Raw genomic sequence first — 16890 nt, 5'->3', positions numbered from 1 at the left:
GGAATGGACAGAAGTGACCTAGCTCAGGGCCACCGCCACCATGTTCCTCATCTCTCTGTTGGCTCTCCACAGCGCTGCACACTGACCCTCAGCAGGCCGGCCCTCTATGCCACTTTCCTGCTTCTGACTTCTATTTCCTGCCAATTATCTGGATCACCAACATGGCTGTTGTGGAGTAATGACTGTGCCTCGTTTTCTGTGAGCCGCCGTGGCTGATGTGTGTTGCTGTAATGGCTTCTCATGGCCATGGAGGACAGATAGGAGACATTACTGGAAGTGTCTCATTAAATGAGCATGAAATTGAAAGCTGCTTCCCATCTGACAGAGTTTGTGCTGAGCTTTTATCTCCGATGACATGTGGTTTGGATTTCACTTTGATAATACAAAAGGATAAAATGATTCCCGAGTCTCTTTTATGGAGTTTGTATGTTCACTAAATCTGATTTTCAGAAGTGTCACAATTGCACAGAAAAATGCATAAATACAAAGATAAACGAGTACTTTCCTGGATGTTTCATAATATTATTCACAATGCTTGAATGAATGTCGTCATTGATAATTGAATCATTGTTTTTAATGAAACGGTGTTGTGGGGTTGGATGGTGGACGATCTAGTTTAAAGGTTGTGTGTCAGTGGTCATTGGACTGTAAAGTTGGCTGCCTGCGCTGCAGTTTGTCAGCGTCTCGATAGCTTGATCATCCTCAGACCTCCGTGTCTCTTCATCATTGTCTCCGTTTTGCTTCAGTTAACAAATATCCTGCCACTTTAGCGCTAGCGTTGATTTATGATCTTATGCTGAAGATATTTAAAAACATTATTTACTGAAAAAAAAAAAAAACAACAACTGAGATTTGATTTGACAATTTCAACTACTGAACACTTTTTTTCTTTTGTGTTTATCATTTGGTTTGTAAGTAATGTTTATTTGTTATGGATCTTTTGGCCATCTAAAAGACTTCCAGCTCATTTGGTACCTTTTATTACCCCAGAAAAAATTATTCATTATGCTGTTCGGATAAATTCATAGTTCATGCTCCAGTTATTGACCTTTTGAATTTATCTTTACTGCACCGCTGTAAAAATTGCTTTAACCTCTGACCCTTAACATAATTTTTAATAAAAAAAATTTCCCTTCTAGATGACTGCACGATCCCTGCCTGCGGTACAGTCTGATGAACGACTCCAGCCTCTTTTGAGCCACCTCAGGTAATTGACACCGTTGGAATATGTATATCTCTTCCGACTTTAAAATATTTTCTTTATTATTGCATTGGGATTATTACAGCAGCTTTGTGAAAGTCAGCTATTTTATTCAGACATATCCACATGGGTCTTCTCTCTTTTTGTCTCTTTAAAAAATAGTAGAAAAACATTCAAATAATAATCCTTAGTTGTTGCTAACAGTTTTCTTGGCTAATTAAGGACAGATCAAACGGTCAACCCAAGGCCAGCTGGTACCCAACTTGACTCCAACTGCTTTCCTTTATCTCTTGCACTCGCTTTCATTCAGTCTCTTTCATTAATGCTCTCGGCACAGTCCCATTATGATGCACCAAGGGTCCTCCATGTTTGAACCTGGTCTTGCATTTTGGCTGCAGCCCAGCAGGGATACCAGTGTAGATTAAAGCTGGTCCTCTTAGTCATTGGCCATGCCCCATGCACGGACGACCGCGTCCCTCCACTTGCTCACAGTGAAGGTGAACAATGGCAGCATTCCCAGCAGTCAATTAATTTGCTTTTTGATGGACTCTGAATGAGAGCATTTTAATTGGATGTGTTTTTAGAGGCGAAAGTTGTGGCTGCAGAGGATTGGCTAGTAGACTCTTACTTTTTCTTAGCACTGGGCAAGCCAGATAACAGCATGTGAAGGGCCGGCGTGCAGCAGAACAGTGAGGGAATGTAGAGGAATGGGAAAGCAGGACCTGGAAATGGTTGATTATTCATACCCTCACACACGTCCTCAGCAGATGTGGCACTGTTTTGTGGGACCAGAAATCTGCTTCTTTGCACCGGTCCCATTTTTGTGTATGAGCTACAGTACTCATGAAATTGTTGTGTTTCAGATGTTGTGTAGTATTAGATGATCTCACCATGTCTGTTACTGTTACAAAAAAAACTGTTCTATTTTAATGTTATAATCTATTTTTGTGTAATGTATCTTTACTCCAGTCTTCTGTGTCACATGATCCTCTGAAATTATTCTAATATGCTTCTTTGGCGCTCAAGTAATCTTTCCATTTCCAAAAATATATTTTGCAACATTCTTGCACAGTCTCTGATATATATATATATATATATATATATATATATATATATTATATATATATATTTTTTTTTTTTTTTTTTTTTTTTTTTCATCCAACCAACATCATTCAAAATAAATATTTGTGTCTTGTTACTACATTTGGTCCAAAATAGAGTGTAAATGTGTTAGGAATACCTAGGGCAACTCTGATCATCTTTAAGGAAGATTTGCAACAAATTATATAGAATTTGATTCAGTGGGCTAAAACTTTTACTTGCCTAAAACTCCTGCTTCAGTCTCTAATATTGCCTCCAACTTAAATACTTTTTAAAAATGTGGCACTGCTAAGAAGCTATCAGGTCTGCATCTTGCAGAATCTGTATTGTTTAGAAGTATGTGCTCCACTTGCAGTGTTTTTTTCCTCCACCAGAAAACAGAAATGCATTTGAATAAGATGTCTGTTAGCCTGTGTTCTACTCTGACCTTGTGATTTCTTCTTCACTGTGATTGGCTCTTATCATTTGTTCCCTTATTCTTTTGTTGTAGCCATGCCTATGTGGGTCAGGACTACAGCATTCAGAAGAACATGGGAAAAATTTCTCTTGAGCAGATTGATGCAGTAAGTAACAACTAAAGTTATATACAGAGTTGCATTAATTCTCTAAAATGCTTTATACAGTGCTCTCCACTACTATTGGCACCCTTGGTAAATATGAGCAGAGGCGGCTGTGAAAATAAATCTGCATTGTTTATCCTTTTGATCTTTCATTCAAAAAAAGTCAAAACATTCTAAACTTTCATGAAAGTTACACAATTGAATGTGGTGGTGGGGGGGGATCTCATTGTGAAATAAATGTTTTCTCTAGTTCATGTTGGCCACAATTATTGGCACCCAATTATTGCAACATCCTTTTCCCAATATAACAGCTCTGAGTTTTCTCCTATAATGCCTGAAGAGTTTGGAGATCAGAGACCATTCCTTCATACAGAATCTCTCCAGATCCTTCAGATTCACAGCTACATGTTGGTGCTTCTTCTCTTCAGTTCACCCCACTCATTTTCTATAGGGTTCAGCTCAGAGGACTGGGACGGCCATGGCAGAAGCTTCATTTTGTGCTCTGTGACCCATTTATGTGTTCATTTTGATGTTTGTTATGGATTAATGTCCTGATGGAAGATCCAATCACGCCCCATTATAAGACTTCTAAAAGAGGCAATCAGGTTTAGATTTGTTTTATCTTTTGGTATTTTTGGTATATATATATATATATATATATATAATATGTATGTATGTTTATTTGGAATTTTTAACATTTATTTGGTCTCAGGCGAACATACTTGCTTTATATTTAGCACTTAATGTGGTCATATGATGCCGCTAAAAAGAGCATTATTTTGTGTATTTGGTGTAAAGAAATGTGTTTATGTGGTTTAAGGTTAAAAAAACATTATTTTCCACATACTGTACATTATTGTTTCTCCTCTATGCCCCGCCTTCTGAAACGCGTCGATTTTTTACAAGGCTTATCACTCTGAAAAGCGAGGTGTGCTGTGATTGGCCAGCTATCCAGCGTGTTGTGATTGGCTGAATGCCTCAAGTGTGTGACGCCTCTTAACATATTGTGATGCCTTGTCCGGCCGGAGCGACGGGACATAAAAATAAAACTCATTATAAACGTGATATAAACATGATTTCTAGTCGTGTCTTCTTTTGGAAGGCAAAACCAAAGTAGTTTCGCTTTCTCAACGAAACAGCGTCACACACCGCGGCTTTGAGTGAGCAGAGGCGGGGGCTTGAGGCGGATTCTACAAAAGAGCGTACCTTGTGCTTGCGACAACCACATGTGACGACCCCGGGTTGGACTCCGTTTCGTCCACGGTGAAAGCCCATTCTGCGATCCACAGTGCAAAGTTGATGTATTGCATCAGTGACCAGCACGGTCAGCTCCGGGCATGACGAAGCGGATATCGTCCTCAGGCCAAACAAAGTAGTTTTGCTTTCACAGTGAAACAAACAGCGTCTATACGACATGGCGGTGGTGGCAACAACAATACTACAACGAGAATAAAAGGTACGCCTTCTTTCTTTGCGTGAACATCTTGGAGTTATGCAAATCTTCCCACATACTAACGTAGATATGTGGGGGCGTGTTAGAACGAGCCGTTTCGGGGGGCATGGACGAGTCTCAACTTTTATAAAGAATATCTCTTTGGATTTGAGACTTTAGTCTTTGCAACTTTACAGATCTTCTTTATTCACCAAGAGCTTGTAACACTCCAAGTGAAAGGAACATTTGAAATTGCATCATATGACCCCTATAAGACTTGTGCGCATTTTAAAGTTTTCCTTTTCCTGAATTCTCAAGTTACTAGGACATTGAGTATGTCCTACTTTGGTGGTTGGTGTGGATATGCACAGATGTTTCTAGGGAATAAAGCTGTCTGTGGAAAGATCTGCTTTCTGTTTGTGTGTGTGTGTATTTCATCTCAGGGCTGGTTGCTGTTCCAATTAAGTGGCTCATCAGCACATGCAAAACTTTGTCCTTCACTTTTTGCTTTTATTTGAACATTAATGGATGCATGGAAATCGCTTATAAAGCAAGCCATTTTCAATAATCAGTCTTCTCTTTTCTTCACTTCTGCCAGCTCTCGGGCAAGTCCTTTCCTCTGTGTATGAGGCATCTCCACAAGGCACTGAGAGAGAACCACCACCTGCGGCACGGTGGACGCATGCAGTATGGCCTCTTCCTCAAGGGCATTGGTCTTACTCTGGACCAGGCCCTGCAGTTCTGGAGGTCAGAGTTTGTCAAAGGGAAAGTCGATGCAGACAAGGTAACTCTTCAACTTTAGCTTGTACTCCCTCACATTGTCCTGGTTTTCCTCTGGTTTTTGTCCCCAGTTGGTTACTTAAGCATATTTTTGTGTTTGCAGCAATTCTTTGATGTTCTACTTTTTTTGCTGTTGTCATTCTCTTTTTTCATCCCTCAATAACTCTTGAGAGGGTCACCCAAATGAACGAGAGAAGATATTAGAAGGCCAAGTTATTCAGCTGTTTTATTTTGATGCTGGAGATAATTTGCCACCCTTCCATCGTGTCCTTAATTACAATTCTAGAGGAACACGTAAGATCTTATTTTTTGCGCATGGTACATTAAACAAGAAAATTACACTCCCCATCTTAGACCTATGTTCCCCTCCTCCCTGCACTACGCAAATGAGTGCTTATTCCCAGATGATGCTCAATCAAGGAGAAACGAATGAATTTCACATCCTTACCTGAGAATGGCCGTCCTGTCGGGCATGCTTTTGAAATTATTGTCAGTCTCACGAGAGCTCAGTAACAGCTCAGAAATCCCTTATTACATCCTGAATTTCTCTCTGGCTGCTCCAGCTGTTCTGGAACTCCCAGTTTTATGTTTTCTTGTTTCTTTTGGGATTGTAGCTGCTTGGTTTTTTGCCAGTTTTTTAGGGATGCACCAACATTAAATTTTCAGGCTATAATAAATGATAACTTGACACAAAATAGGTGTTGATTAAAAGTATACAATATGGACTTTGCATATTGGTGAACTGAGCAACTAAACTAACTGACTAACTAAAATTAATTTTCTTAGTTATCAGTCAATCCTTTATGGGGTCTCAGCGGGTCCTTGTGCTGTGTGGAGATGGTATAAACTTTATTTGTGCAGGTCTAGTTCTAGTTCTAAAAAAAAATCTTACATTTGATTTGCAGATGATTTAAACCATGACTTATCATATGATACAGTATATTTTGAACATTGAATGTTTTGGTGCTTTCTTATTTTACATATTGGTTCTCATTTATTCTTCTTCGGAATATTTTTTCCTCTTGCTGATGTAAATCTAACCATTGAGAATTTATGCATAAACGCTTCCTTCAGTTTTTTCCCCCCATAAGCATTACAGGATTTATTAGACGCTATTTGTGTCAGCAGCTCAGATATCGAATGTGCAATTGATCTAGTTTAGTGCACAAGTGTATGACTGTCCAAGAAATTTAAAATGACAGAGTGTTGCTAAACGCTGGCATATTTTCTGTGTCAATGGCAGAACTTCAAGGGAAATCTCCTGAAACTCTGCCTGTTTGGATGCTTTGGAAAGATGTAAAGTATTCATGACTGGTACAGGACAGAATTTTGTTATAATGTAATAATCTATACAAATCATACTACAAATCATTTATACTATTCACATTTAATATTCAGTTAATTTTTGGATCGAGGCAACATAATTCAATTGTACCACCACAGTGAATGCAAACAAATACCCTGAAATGGTTTTTTGTCACGTTCTGATAAATGCATTATTCATGGGTGGATACACACATGGGTAGATACACTAGCAATAACATGGTAGTTTTTGATTGGTCTACAATTGAGGTGAATATCATCATCTTAAGTAATCTAACATGAATAAGCCACACAATGGATCTGTCGATTTTTGCATTTATATGGGCACAGATGAATGGTGGGCAATATGCTGTGACATCATTGTGAAGCAAAACGAGTGAAAAATTTGGGTCATTTTCTATAGAGCAGTGATTTTTGTATTTTGGAGGAAATAAGATGTCAGTTTACTTCGAAAAAACAAAATGAAAAAAGATCAAGAGGACAGACAAGATGGGAAATGTATTACCAAGCACCTCTACAAAGCCAAGTGGAAAATAACCATGAATGGTTGGACTTTAACAATGTAGTGTAACATTTTTAAATGGTAAGATTATGTTATGATGTTGACTTTTGGCATTTATAGTAAATATTTTTTTATGTGTTCATACCATCACCAAAGAAAAACTTTAGAAAATAGCTGTAGTAAGTTTAATTTTAACAAAAGTGCCGTTCCACTTTTTCAGCAGCCTTGATTCTGGAAGCACTTTCCCCACAGGAATTACAGGACATTACAGAACTGTTCTGGGACAAATTGCTTGTAGCAGTTCTCTGATTCTTAGATTTTGTAATAGAGTCATGGGTAATTGTTTTTCACCAGGAATGAAGTAAAATAATACAGACTGATGGCTTGAACAAAAAGCATATGCCATTGATTAACAACCTCAAAGAGCATTACAGGCCTATCTTTAAGTTATCGTTAAAAATAAATTCCCCTATGGAGAAAATTAATGTGGTTTTTAATTCTGGAACCCCACTCTAGCACTGTATTACGTACTGTATATACTGTGTAAATTCATTCTACATGTTTTTTTTTTTTTTTTTTTTTTTTTTTGCTGCCCTCTACACACCTTTTTTTTGGTCCAATTCTAGTATGTAGATAAAGTCAGCGGACGTATGCCACCTTACATGTAAAGACCAGTGCCCCTGTGGAAAGCAATTACATTTTCTTGTGATATAATGTCCTGGAGCTGTCTATTCAAGCACTATCCCAGTTCTTGCTGCTTTACTTCTATACTTGCCTCCATAGCAGTAGCTTAAAATAGGACCCGCAGGACAAGAATGGTTAGCAGTGACCGGCCTTCAGAAAATCAAAATCCAGGCCAATTTAGTTATAATAGAAATGCTGCGGTACAAGACCATCTGAAACTTCTGTGCACAGTCGAGCGGAAAAATCTAATATTCATATCCTGTGTGCCCTGTTCTTTGTTTTTGTCCTTGCTCTTAACATGTTCCCTGAAGCAAAATTCAAGTACAGATATAGTGAGCATGGAAATGAATGAGTAAATTTGGATGGGCATGCCAAAGTAGTTTAACTCTGCAATGGACTGGCCATCCATCCAAGGTGTTTCCCTGCCTGCAGCCAGAGTTGGTGGGATAGGATCCAGCATTCTAGTGTCCCTACATAGAAGCTGTTTGAAAATTGGATGATCGGGAGTAATTTGAATCTACGTTATCATTTACATTATCTGTTTGGGGTCAGGATTTAAAAAAAAAAAAGAACTTTTATTCAGCAACGATGCATTAAAAACATTTACAGACATTTACAGCATGTGAAGTCTTTTTTTTTTTTTCAATTTCAAATAAATGCTGTTCTTTTGAGAAAAGAAAATCACACAGCACAGTAATTATAATAAATATTTTTTGAGCACCATTTAAATTTAAATGGAAAAGTTATTTTAAATTGTTGTATTTCACAAAAATACTGGAGAGAATAAGAGGCTTTTATTTATTTATTTATTTATTTATTTTAAAAAAGGTAAAATTATAATTCAGTATGAATGGGCACCAATCAGTAAATTGGTACCATATTAGTTTATATGTTATATAAACTTATGTTATGTTGTACTATTGTATATTTTCCCAAAATAAATATACATTTTCGTGATTTACATTTTAATTTTGTGAGCTTACATTTGAATTGTAGCATTTAAATGACTGATTTTATTTTTTAGTGTTTTATTTCTAATTTCTTTAGGTAAATTGGTATAGAATTTTAATACCATATTACCATAATGGTGCAAATTGTCAAAATCTTTTTAGAAATCGTCCATGTGTTAGTAAAAACCTTTCACAGTTTGCTGCCTCAACTAAAAGTTGAAGTAGCTCTCTTGAGCACCAAACATTTGCCTTGCTGCACCGAACATGCTCGAGTTTAAAGAGGTGCTTTTGCTTTGACTACTGCTAAGCCACTTTCACAGACTCAAAAGCAGTCAGAGGTTGTCCATTTACAAATATTCCTTCTCTTAGCCACCAACTATTCCTCTGGAAGAAGTCAGGAGGTGAAAAAAATAAAGAAATAAAAGAACACATAGAGACGAACACATTCTCTAGTGGTCACGCACTGCCACTCGCAAAAGTGCCCCTTTCCAGGGTGGCTGCGTCCCCCTCAGTCTGCCCTCTCAGGTGGAACTCAGTCCACCCACTCTCAGAGAACATATCCTTGCTTACAAACCAGCGGATGGTGGAGTCGGTGGGATGCAGGTCACAGCTCTGTGAGTGATGTATGCAGGGTGTCAAGGAAATCAGACAGCACACAGCCCCATTAGCATTCCACTTTCACTGGCAAATAAACAACCACACCAACATCTCAGTGTGGACCGCTTGTTTAATTTGGTAGTGGGTGTGGGTGGTCACAGATAATATTCTGAGGAATAATCGATGTGTTTCTATATAAAGGAGTTGTTTCGATGTTGTTTTGCCTTTCACAGCTTTCTGTTCCTTTCTGCTTTGGCATGCATGAAGGGATGCCACCATTTAGCACCTAATGTTCAGATACACTTCTAGTTAATGGTAGCTGTGCATTATACATGCAGTTCAGCTTTTATGCACCCAGAAAAAAAAGTACTCTGCTGTTTTGATAAAATCTTTATCTTTATCAGTTCTTTTTTTTTGCCTTAGGATGTATGTATATATTCTTTTATTATATATATTTTTTGCTCCTTTGGTCCAAAATTATTCATCTGCAACAAGTCTGCTCTTAGTATTGCTCTTTAGTTGTCTGTAAAGCAATAACAATAATCATAATAAATAATGATGATGATAATTATAGCACAAGCAACTGTGTGTTCACCTGACAGTGTTCTGTATGCAGCACCGAAATGGTTTACATGCAAAATATTGTTACGAGTCATTGATTTTTAGATGAATAAATTGCTGTTTACACTGAGGCTGATCTGTCTGATTGCTGCATGAAGCACGGGACCCTGATGGCACCTGCTGCATATCCGTGGCATGGACTTGGTTAGGTGTCTCATTCATGCTGTGGGCTAGGAATGGCTGAGGGCAGGCTGCTATGGCCTTCCATGCTCCTCTCTGGCTAAATGGTTGCTGTTAACACTCATTTTGATTGAGTGAGCACAATGTGAGGTGCGCCAGGGTGACGCTCATTAGACTCTCACATACCATTACACTCTCCACTGCCGAGGGACATTTCTTGAGCACGAGAGACTCTACTCTTCAGCCATAAGGGAGAGTCGGGATCCTTTAATGTGACTTTACTGCCGTATAATGTGTGCATATAAAATAGATTTTTAATATTTAAGGTCTCTTCACAGCAATACAGATGTTCAGCACAAAAATTTGGGCTGATTTTCGTATGCGATTTGTCTGTTAATATTAATGTATATTTAAAAAAAACCTGCAGATGGACTGAATGAAATTCACTCTCTGACAGTAGGTGGCACTTACAGAAAAGCAAACCACTTGACTCATGAAGGGAAAGTCTACACTGGATGCAGTAAACTGATGCCTCGTTCTATTTATGAAGTTCAAATGATTTTCAGCGGTCGCTTTGACTTGTTCTGTTGTGGCGTAGACATGGTGTCTGTATGTTGCAGATTGAAAAGTTAGTATCTTTCTGCAGTCCAATAGACGGCAGTGCGGTGGTGGCTTGAGTCTTTTGAATGGTGATTTAACCCCACGTTGTCACCTAGTTGGAGAGACTCAATCTCAATTTTCCTCTCATAATGAGCTTGTCATATTCGTTTGATGTCTTATTTTTGATGAATAAAAAAAAAAACCAGGTCAGTACATATGTATGTGTCTTTGAATATTAAATGTGTCTGTGAATATTAAACTGCAAAAAGACTAATGTTCTGCTTGTTCATTTGATTACTAGAAAATACACAAAACAGAGTTTGTAAAAAAAAAAAAAAATCTAATATTATTAATTATTATTATTTATTCATTTTAGATGTTTACATTTGGAAAAGCTGTGTTTCCTGCATAATCCTGCCCCTGTTGGTTTGGCAGTAGCTTGCTTGCCCTACATACTTATCTCATAAGTATCATAATTCAAGTCATATATATATTGTTCTGTTTGTGTTAAGTTATTTATAATAAGTGAAGTGAAGTTTACTGTTAAGTGCACTGATGTCAGACTCATTTTGAATAATAAATTTATTGTTAAATTGTTAAATACCCTGCCTCCACTACATAGGCCTATGTTTGTCACATCATTATAAGTGTTTGATCACCACATTTGAGTTATCATTGCAAAAAATGTGTTTTTGTGTGTGTGTACATATGTGTATATATATATATATGTGTATATATATATATGTGTATATATATATATATATATATGTGTATATATATATATATATATATATATATATATATATATATATATATATATATATATATTCTTGTTTATGTAGGCTATATACTGTATTCTATATACAGTACCAGTAAAAAATTTTGGACACACGAATGAGAAGTGTTTCCAAACTTTTGACTATACTGTACTATAATATAGCCTACTGGTGGTGGTTGAGGAGAGACCCCCCCACATGATTGTAAAGCGCTTTGGGTGTACAACAATACACAATAAAGCGCTATGTAAATGCATCATTCATTCATTCATACACAAAGAATATCGGCCGATGTATCTGTCTTTTTTTACTCCCTAATTTCGGTATCGGCATCGGCCCCCAAAAACCCATATCAGTCGGGCTCTAATTAGAACCCCTCTCCTTAAAAAGAAATCTGGTGCATTAACAGCCTGTGAATATTTGTCTCCATCAGAACAGTTGAATTGACAGCTATTAATTCAAATTTAAAATATTAATTGCATCGAATTTTGGCACTGAACATTTATCTTGGTGTGAACAGGCCTTTACAGTTGTAGAACTCAGGCTTTTGCAAAGTTGTAAGAGTTGAAGATGGTTAGCAGGGCATTGCTATGCAGTTTCTAGGGTATTTTAAGTGTTTATTATTATTTCTGTGGTTTCTCAGGTGTTCAGGTAGTTGCTAGGCGGTTCTTCACTGCCCCAAATTCCTGTGTTTATTCTGGTCTCTAAATATATTCTTGGGTCCAGCTGTCAGTGTGATTTCACAGTGGGTGGGTCTGTCCTGTGTGATGCCACAGAAATAGAAGCTAAACTTGACAAAATGTCCTGCTGTGGATGATTAGAACAGAAACTCAGGTTTACATGGATAAAAGTATGTATCTTGTAGCTTTACCGCATTGGTCTTGGTAAGGATAAATTGTTAAGGGTGTCATTAGGTGTTAAGGGTTATTTAATGCTTCCCTGTTAAGTATGATTAAAAAACTGTTCCTTATTATATTTATTTAATTTATTTAATTAATTGTAAAATAACCTAATTGTAATATTTATTCCCTCACTAATTAACAAGTATTATGTAGGTTTGTATTTGTTTTTTATTCAACAAACATCAAAAAGGAAGGACAAAAGTGAGGAACTTCTAAAGCTCCAGAGATTTTGTCTTCAGATCATAGACTTTAATCAATAACAGAAAGCTTTTGCTGTGAATAATCCAGACATGAGTTGCTTTAAGGATGCGTAGCATTTAGAATAATTACATAGCAGGTCATCTTGAATCTTTCTCGAATATTTTAAAGTGTGTCTTTACCACTTTTAGTCTTTACACAGCGTTGAATCATTAAACATTCGCATGGGGTGAATAATCTTCTTTTAATGAACATTAGCATGCTAAATATTCCACAAAAAGACAAAGGTAATTACAATACGTTTGAGCATTTTATTGGTAACCTTTAAGGCACATGAATCACTGTTTGGCTTATTCACCCATGCTGAGGGGGGCTTGAAGGATGGATGCAGGGAGCAGGGCATCTCGCACCTCACTATTTCTGTTTAATTGAACCATGATGCCTTTTTATTATTATACGCCAACAGCCTCAGCACAAGAAAGTACATCTTGTGGATTTGCAGCACGTGGAAATGATGCCACAGATTCCTTTGTTATTTTCTATCCTCCAAACATTTGATTTTGTTGTTTTCAAGTTAAACCTGTTTATTATAATTGTAAAACATAAGAAATCCTGCAGCCAGAAGTATAATTTTGTCTCAGATTGAACTTGGCATTGGGGTGTTTTGTCAAGGAATAATGGGAATCTTACCCAATCCTGTCTGTGTACCTTTTTATAATCTCACATTCTTTTGCTCTCCTCTGTCTCTTAATGTTTCCCTCAGGGAGAGCGAGGAGGATAATTTATGGAAAAAATTTCATTTCCTTTCCTAGTGTCGAAAAGGTAACTGCTCTACAAGGAACTGAGATGGTGACAAAAGTGGCTGCGTTGTTTACTGGTCTGGCTGTCTGAAACATCCCCCACACCCCCCCACAGCAGCTGCCTGTTTAATTAGAGTGCCGGGCCCCCAAGAGACCAGCAGCTCCTCCTGCACACTGTATGGAGAAAACCAGACCCTCTCAATCACTCAGGCCCCTGACTGTTCACGCTGTTTACTCAGCTGAGTCTGCACGCGCCACAGTTGCTTAACGGTGCTAATTGACATAGGAAAAAAAGCCAGTGAATAACAAGAGGAACATGCAGGACAGGAACTGTGAAGAGACATCATTATGCATATAGACATTAGAGGTTATTGGTTTGGTTGTTATTCTATTCCGTCACTGTGATATATATGTCCCCAAAAATATTAAGCAGCACAGCTTTTTTTCAACATTGATAATAATAAGAATTAAGCACTAAATCGCATTAGATTGATTTCTGAAGTATCATGTGACACTGAAAACTAGAAAAATGGCTATTTTTAATGTATAACAGGGTATTTGAAGATATATTAAATTATTTTAAATTATAATACTATTTCAGGCATGTGTCTGTCTGTTTACAGTATCAATCTATATTGATATAGATAGATTGATAATAGAATGGATAGATATATACATATCTACAGTAGATATGCAGCTATAGAGAAACCGTATACGAATATATAAAAAAGTGTGAAATGCTCCTAAAATTTTTTTTCATTCTTAAATAAACAAAATATCAACAGCAACAGTATGTCTATGGCACTTTATCCATTGTTGTCATTGAGATTCAGAGCTGGCCCACAGAGAGGCGAAGACCCATTACAAAATTCAGAGCTGGCCCACAGAGAGGCGAAGAGCCATGCCCAACCTCTCTTTTCATCTGGGTTTGCGCTTAATGCCTCTACCGAGACATCCATCTTTAGAACTCGCATTTTGTCTTCCTGTTCCTTCTTTTTACAGAGCAATCTTAAGAAATTTTTGTGGATTTCACTCCGTTCCACACTCCATTCTTTAAGAATATAAAGCATTGCCTTTTGTCAGAGATATGAAATACCGCTTGTATCACCCTGAGCAGTGAATTCGGACTTCAGTAGGTTTATGTATATTTTTCACTGTTGCCATCCCTGACACGCTTTGCATTTTCACAGATTATCTCATATTAGCAAGTCAGTATCTTTTATCATTCTTGCCACTCTGACATCAATGGCATCAATTTAACATGGACTTTTACCGCAGTCACAAAGAACCGCTTTGCCGATGGTCATAAGAAGTTCCCTCATCTGTCTGTGGCATGTACATCTGTGTGCTTGTGACAAAAAGAGAGATTTCCTATGATGTTATCTGTATTCCCACAGGGTACAATATGATTTCAGTGAGCTGTGTTTTAGCAGCTTTGCCAGACACCTACTCAACACTCTCCTGAGCTCTTCAATACAGTGGGTGGACTGTCGCATCTTAAATCAAGTTTTGCTAGCCTTTTGTCGCAGTGTGCTTAAACTCCTTTTGTTTGGCCAGTTCATTTTTAGGTGCCGGTCAACTATAGAAAAATGGCTGCAATAACTCAGTGCTTTTATTACTATATCCAGGATCTCTGAGTCGTGTGGAGTTGTGAGAGAACTGAAAAATAGCGTTAGAGCACAAACACACTGCTAGTTTTTTTGTTTATTTGTTTTTTAGTTTATCCTTTTTTCCTAAATATTGTATACTATAATGTTTACATAAAGTATTGTTTATATATTTTGTAAGTTGATGTTTAAAACTGTAATTTTTTAATCAACCTTTTAGAGATGTTTAAATACATTGATTTTTTTTATGTACAGGGTCAGTAACTGTACTGTTTTAAATTTACAGTACAATAAAACATTTGACTGAACCTTTTATATTTATAATTTTTAATTCATAGTTTCTTGTTTTGAGAAATCAAATGATTATTAGCAAGAAAATGCATGACAGAAGCATTTCAAATTCTCCTTCCTGTTGCATTTTGTGAACAGCATTATGAAGCACTGGAGCTTTCAAGTGTAATAATCTAGCAGTCAATTTCCAGAAAACATCTGGAATGAGACGAGCCTGAATCCAGCGAGGAACATGACATGCCAGGAGCCTGTTTTATAATCTGCAGAAAATGACGACTGATTAACTCACCATTTATTTTGGTACAGATTTACTTTGGAACGGATATGAAATGGCTCAGATGTGCATTTGCATACATTAAGGGAGAGGCTGTTGACATTAATACAGTAATTAGTTGCATTCTAATGAGCTGATGGTGCAGCCAAAAGCAGCGAGTTGTCTGACAGCGTTTACTGTAAGTGGGAGTCAGCGGCAGATCGCTGTGAGCTGGGGGACCCTATTTGAAGATTGTTTTGCCACATTACAAAATGTACTTTGATCTGGTGTGTGAACATTTAAACTCAGTGTGAAATCAAAAATGATCCCATTTACTTTTATAATGCACATTCTTTATGACTTTCCTGCTTAGGCAATGTGGGCAGTTGGATAATGGTTAATAATTGTCAAATAGCTATTCATAGCTAGGCATTATTTATTTTAACAACTTTCATTCAGCCCTATTCCTGTATGTGCATTCTAAGAAAAAAACATGTCAAAAATGGACCTTAAGGTATACAGCAGCTAGTCACTGGGGCAGAACCTAATGTACCTTATTTACTGTTAAAAGGTTCATAGTAGTACCTTAAGGATGCATATTTCTACTTTTTACTATCCATATCTGTTCACACTCTACACCATCGATTATCCTGTTTCACTCAAAAATGTCACATTATTTAGGTAAAGTGGATTTCAAACTGCAGGTCGCATTGATTTTTAAAAGAACAAAAGATATGAATAGGTCATTTTCTATTTGACTTTGAGTGAAAACGGGGAGAATTTCTGCTCCATAAAGGCAGAGTAGATTTAAAGCTCACATTCAGAGCAAATCAAGCATGGCTTAGGCTGTAGTGAGATTTAAATGTAAACCTGGATGGGATCTCGGTCAACCAGGACAAAATTCACAGGTTAAAAATGAATTTCAATTGGACAAAATAGATCACGAGAAGAGTGGAGTTGTAAAATATAGTGATATGATATTAAAACTGAAGGGCTTGCTTGAATCTATAGACCCATCATGTCATTCATTTGTGATTGAGTAAGTTGATTTTATAGCCTGTTTAATTGCAGCCTTGTAGATGGTCACCTTGTCAAGTTCACAGGTTTTATTACTATGGTAATGGCATCTGAGTGCTGCAGGTAATTATTACTTCCCTTCTCTCTCTCTCTCTCTCTCTCTCTCTGTCTCCCCCCACTCTCTCTCCTCTCTCTCTCTCTGCTCTCTCTCTCTCTCTCTCTCTCTCTCTCTGTCTCTGTCTCCCCCCATTGCTCTATTTTCTCTATCTCTCTCCCTCTCTAAGCTGAGACATAACCAGCTCAGGAGGCTAGGTTACCCTTTTGGATAGTTACCAGAGTGTACATGATTGGTATATTGAGTTCAGGCCTGAGATTGAATGCACTGACCCTCATCAAATGCAAACAGTGTAATGGTTTCCTAAGCATGCGCCATATTTCTCAAGTTGGACAGTGATGTACACAGCAGCTCTCGCACAAATAAGACCTGGTAATGCTCAAAGGAGATTTCAAGTCACTTTTAATTTGTATGATAATAGCTACATGAGGCAACTTCTATGTATTTTTCTTTTTCTTGT

General features: G+C 37.4%; 1 protein-coding gene across 2 annotated transcripts in view; it reads left to right on the top strand.

Annotated features, from left to right (window-relative positions):
- LOC109071986 (DNA primase large subunit-like) overlaps positions 1 to 16890 on the top strand; it is a 52957-nt gene that overhangs the window by 23423 nt on the left and 12644 nt on the right. The window contains exons 8-11 of one of the 2 annotated variants that reach the window (XM_042768893.1): positions 1140 to 1207; positions 2793 to 2865; positions 4893 to 5078; positions 5178 to 5741. In XM_042768893.1, the coding sequence (XP_042624827.1) occupies positions 1140 to 1207; positions 2793 to 2865; positions 4893 to 5078; positions 5178 to 5237 (387 nt within the window). In that variant the 3' untranslated portion in view covers positions 5238 to 5741. Of the gene's footprint in view, positions 1 to 1139; positions 1208 to 2792; positions 2866 to 4892; positions 5079 to 5177; positions 5742 to 16890 lie in introns of those variants that run through there. The other variant, XM_042768892.1, reaches the window with a different exon arrangement.

The sequence above is a fragment of the Cyprinus carpio genome, chromosome A13 (assembly GCF_018340385.1).
Source record: "Cyprinus carpio isolate SPL01 chromosome A13, ASM1834038v1, whole genome shotgun sequence".
Classification (NCBI taxonomy): domain Eukaryota; kingdom Metazoa; phylum Chordata; class Actinopteri; order Cypriniformes; family Cyprinidae; genus Cyprinus; species Cyprinus carpio.
Note: the sequence above shows the minus strand (reverse complement) of the source record. Positions and strands in the feature narration are given on the sequence as shown.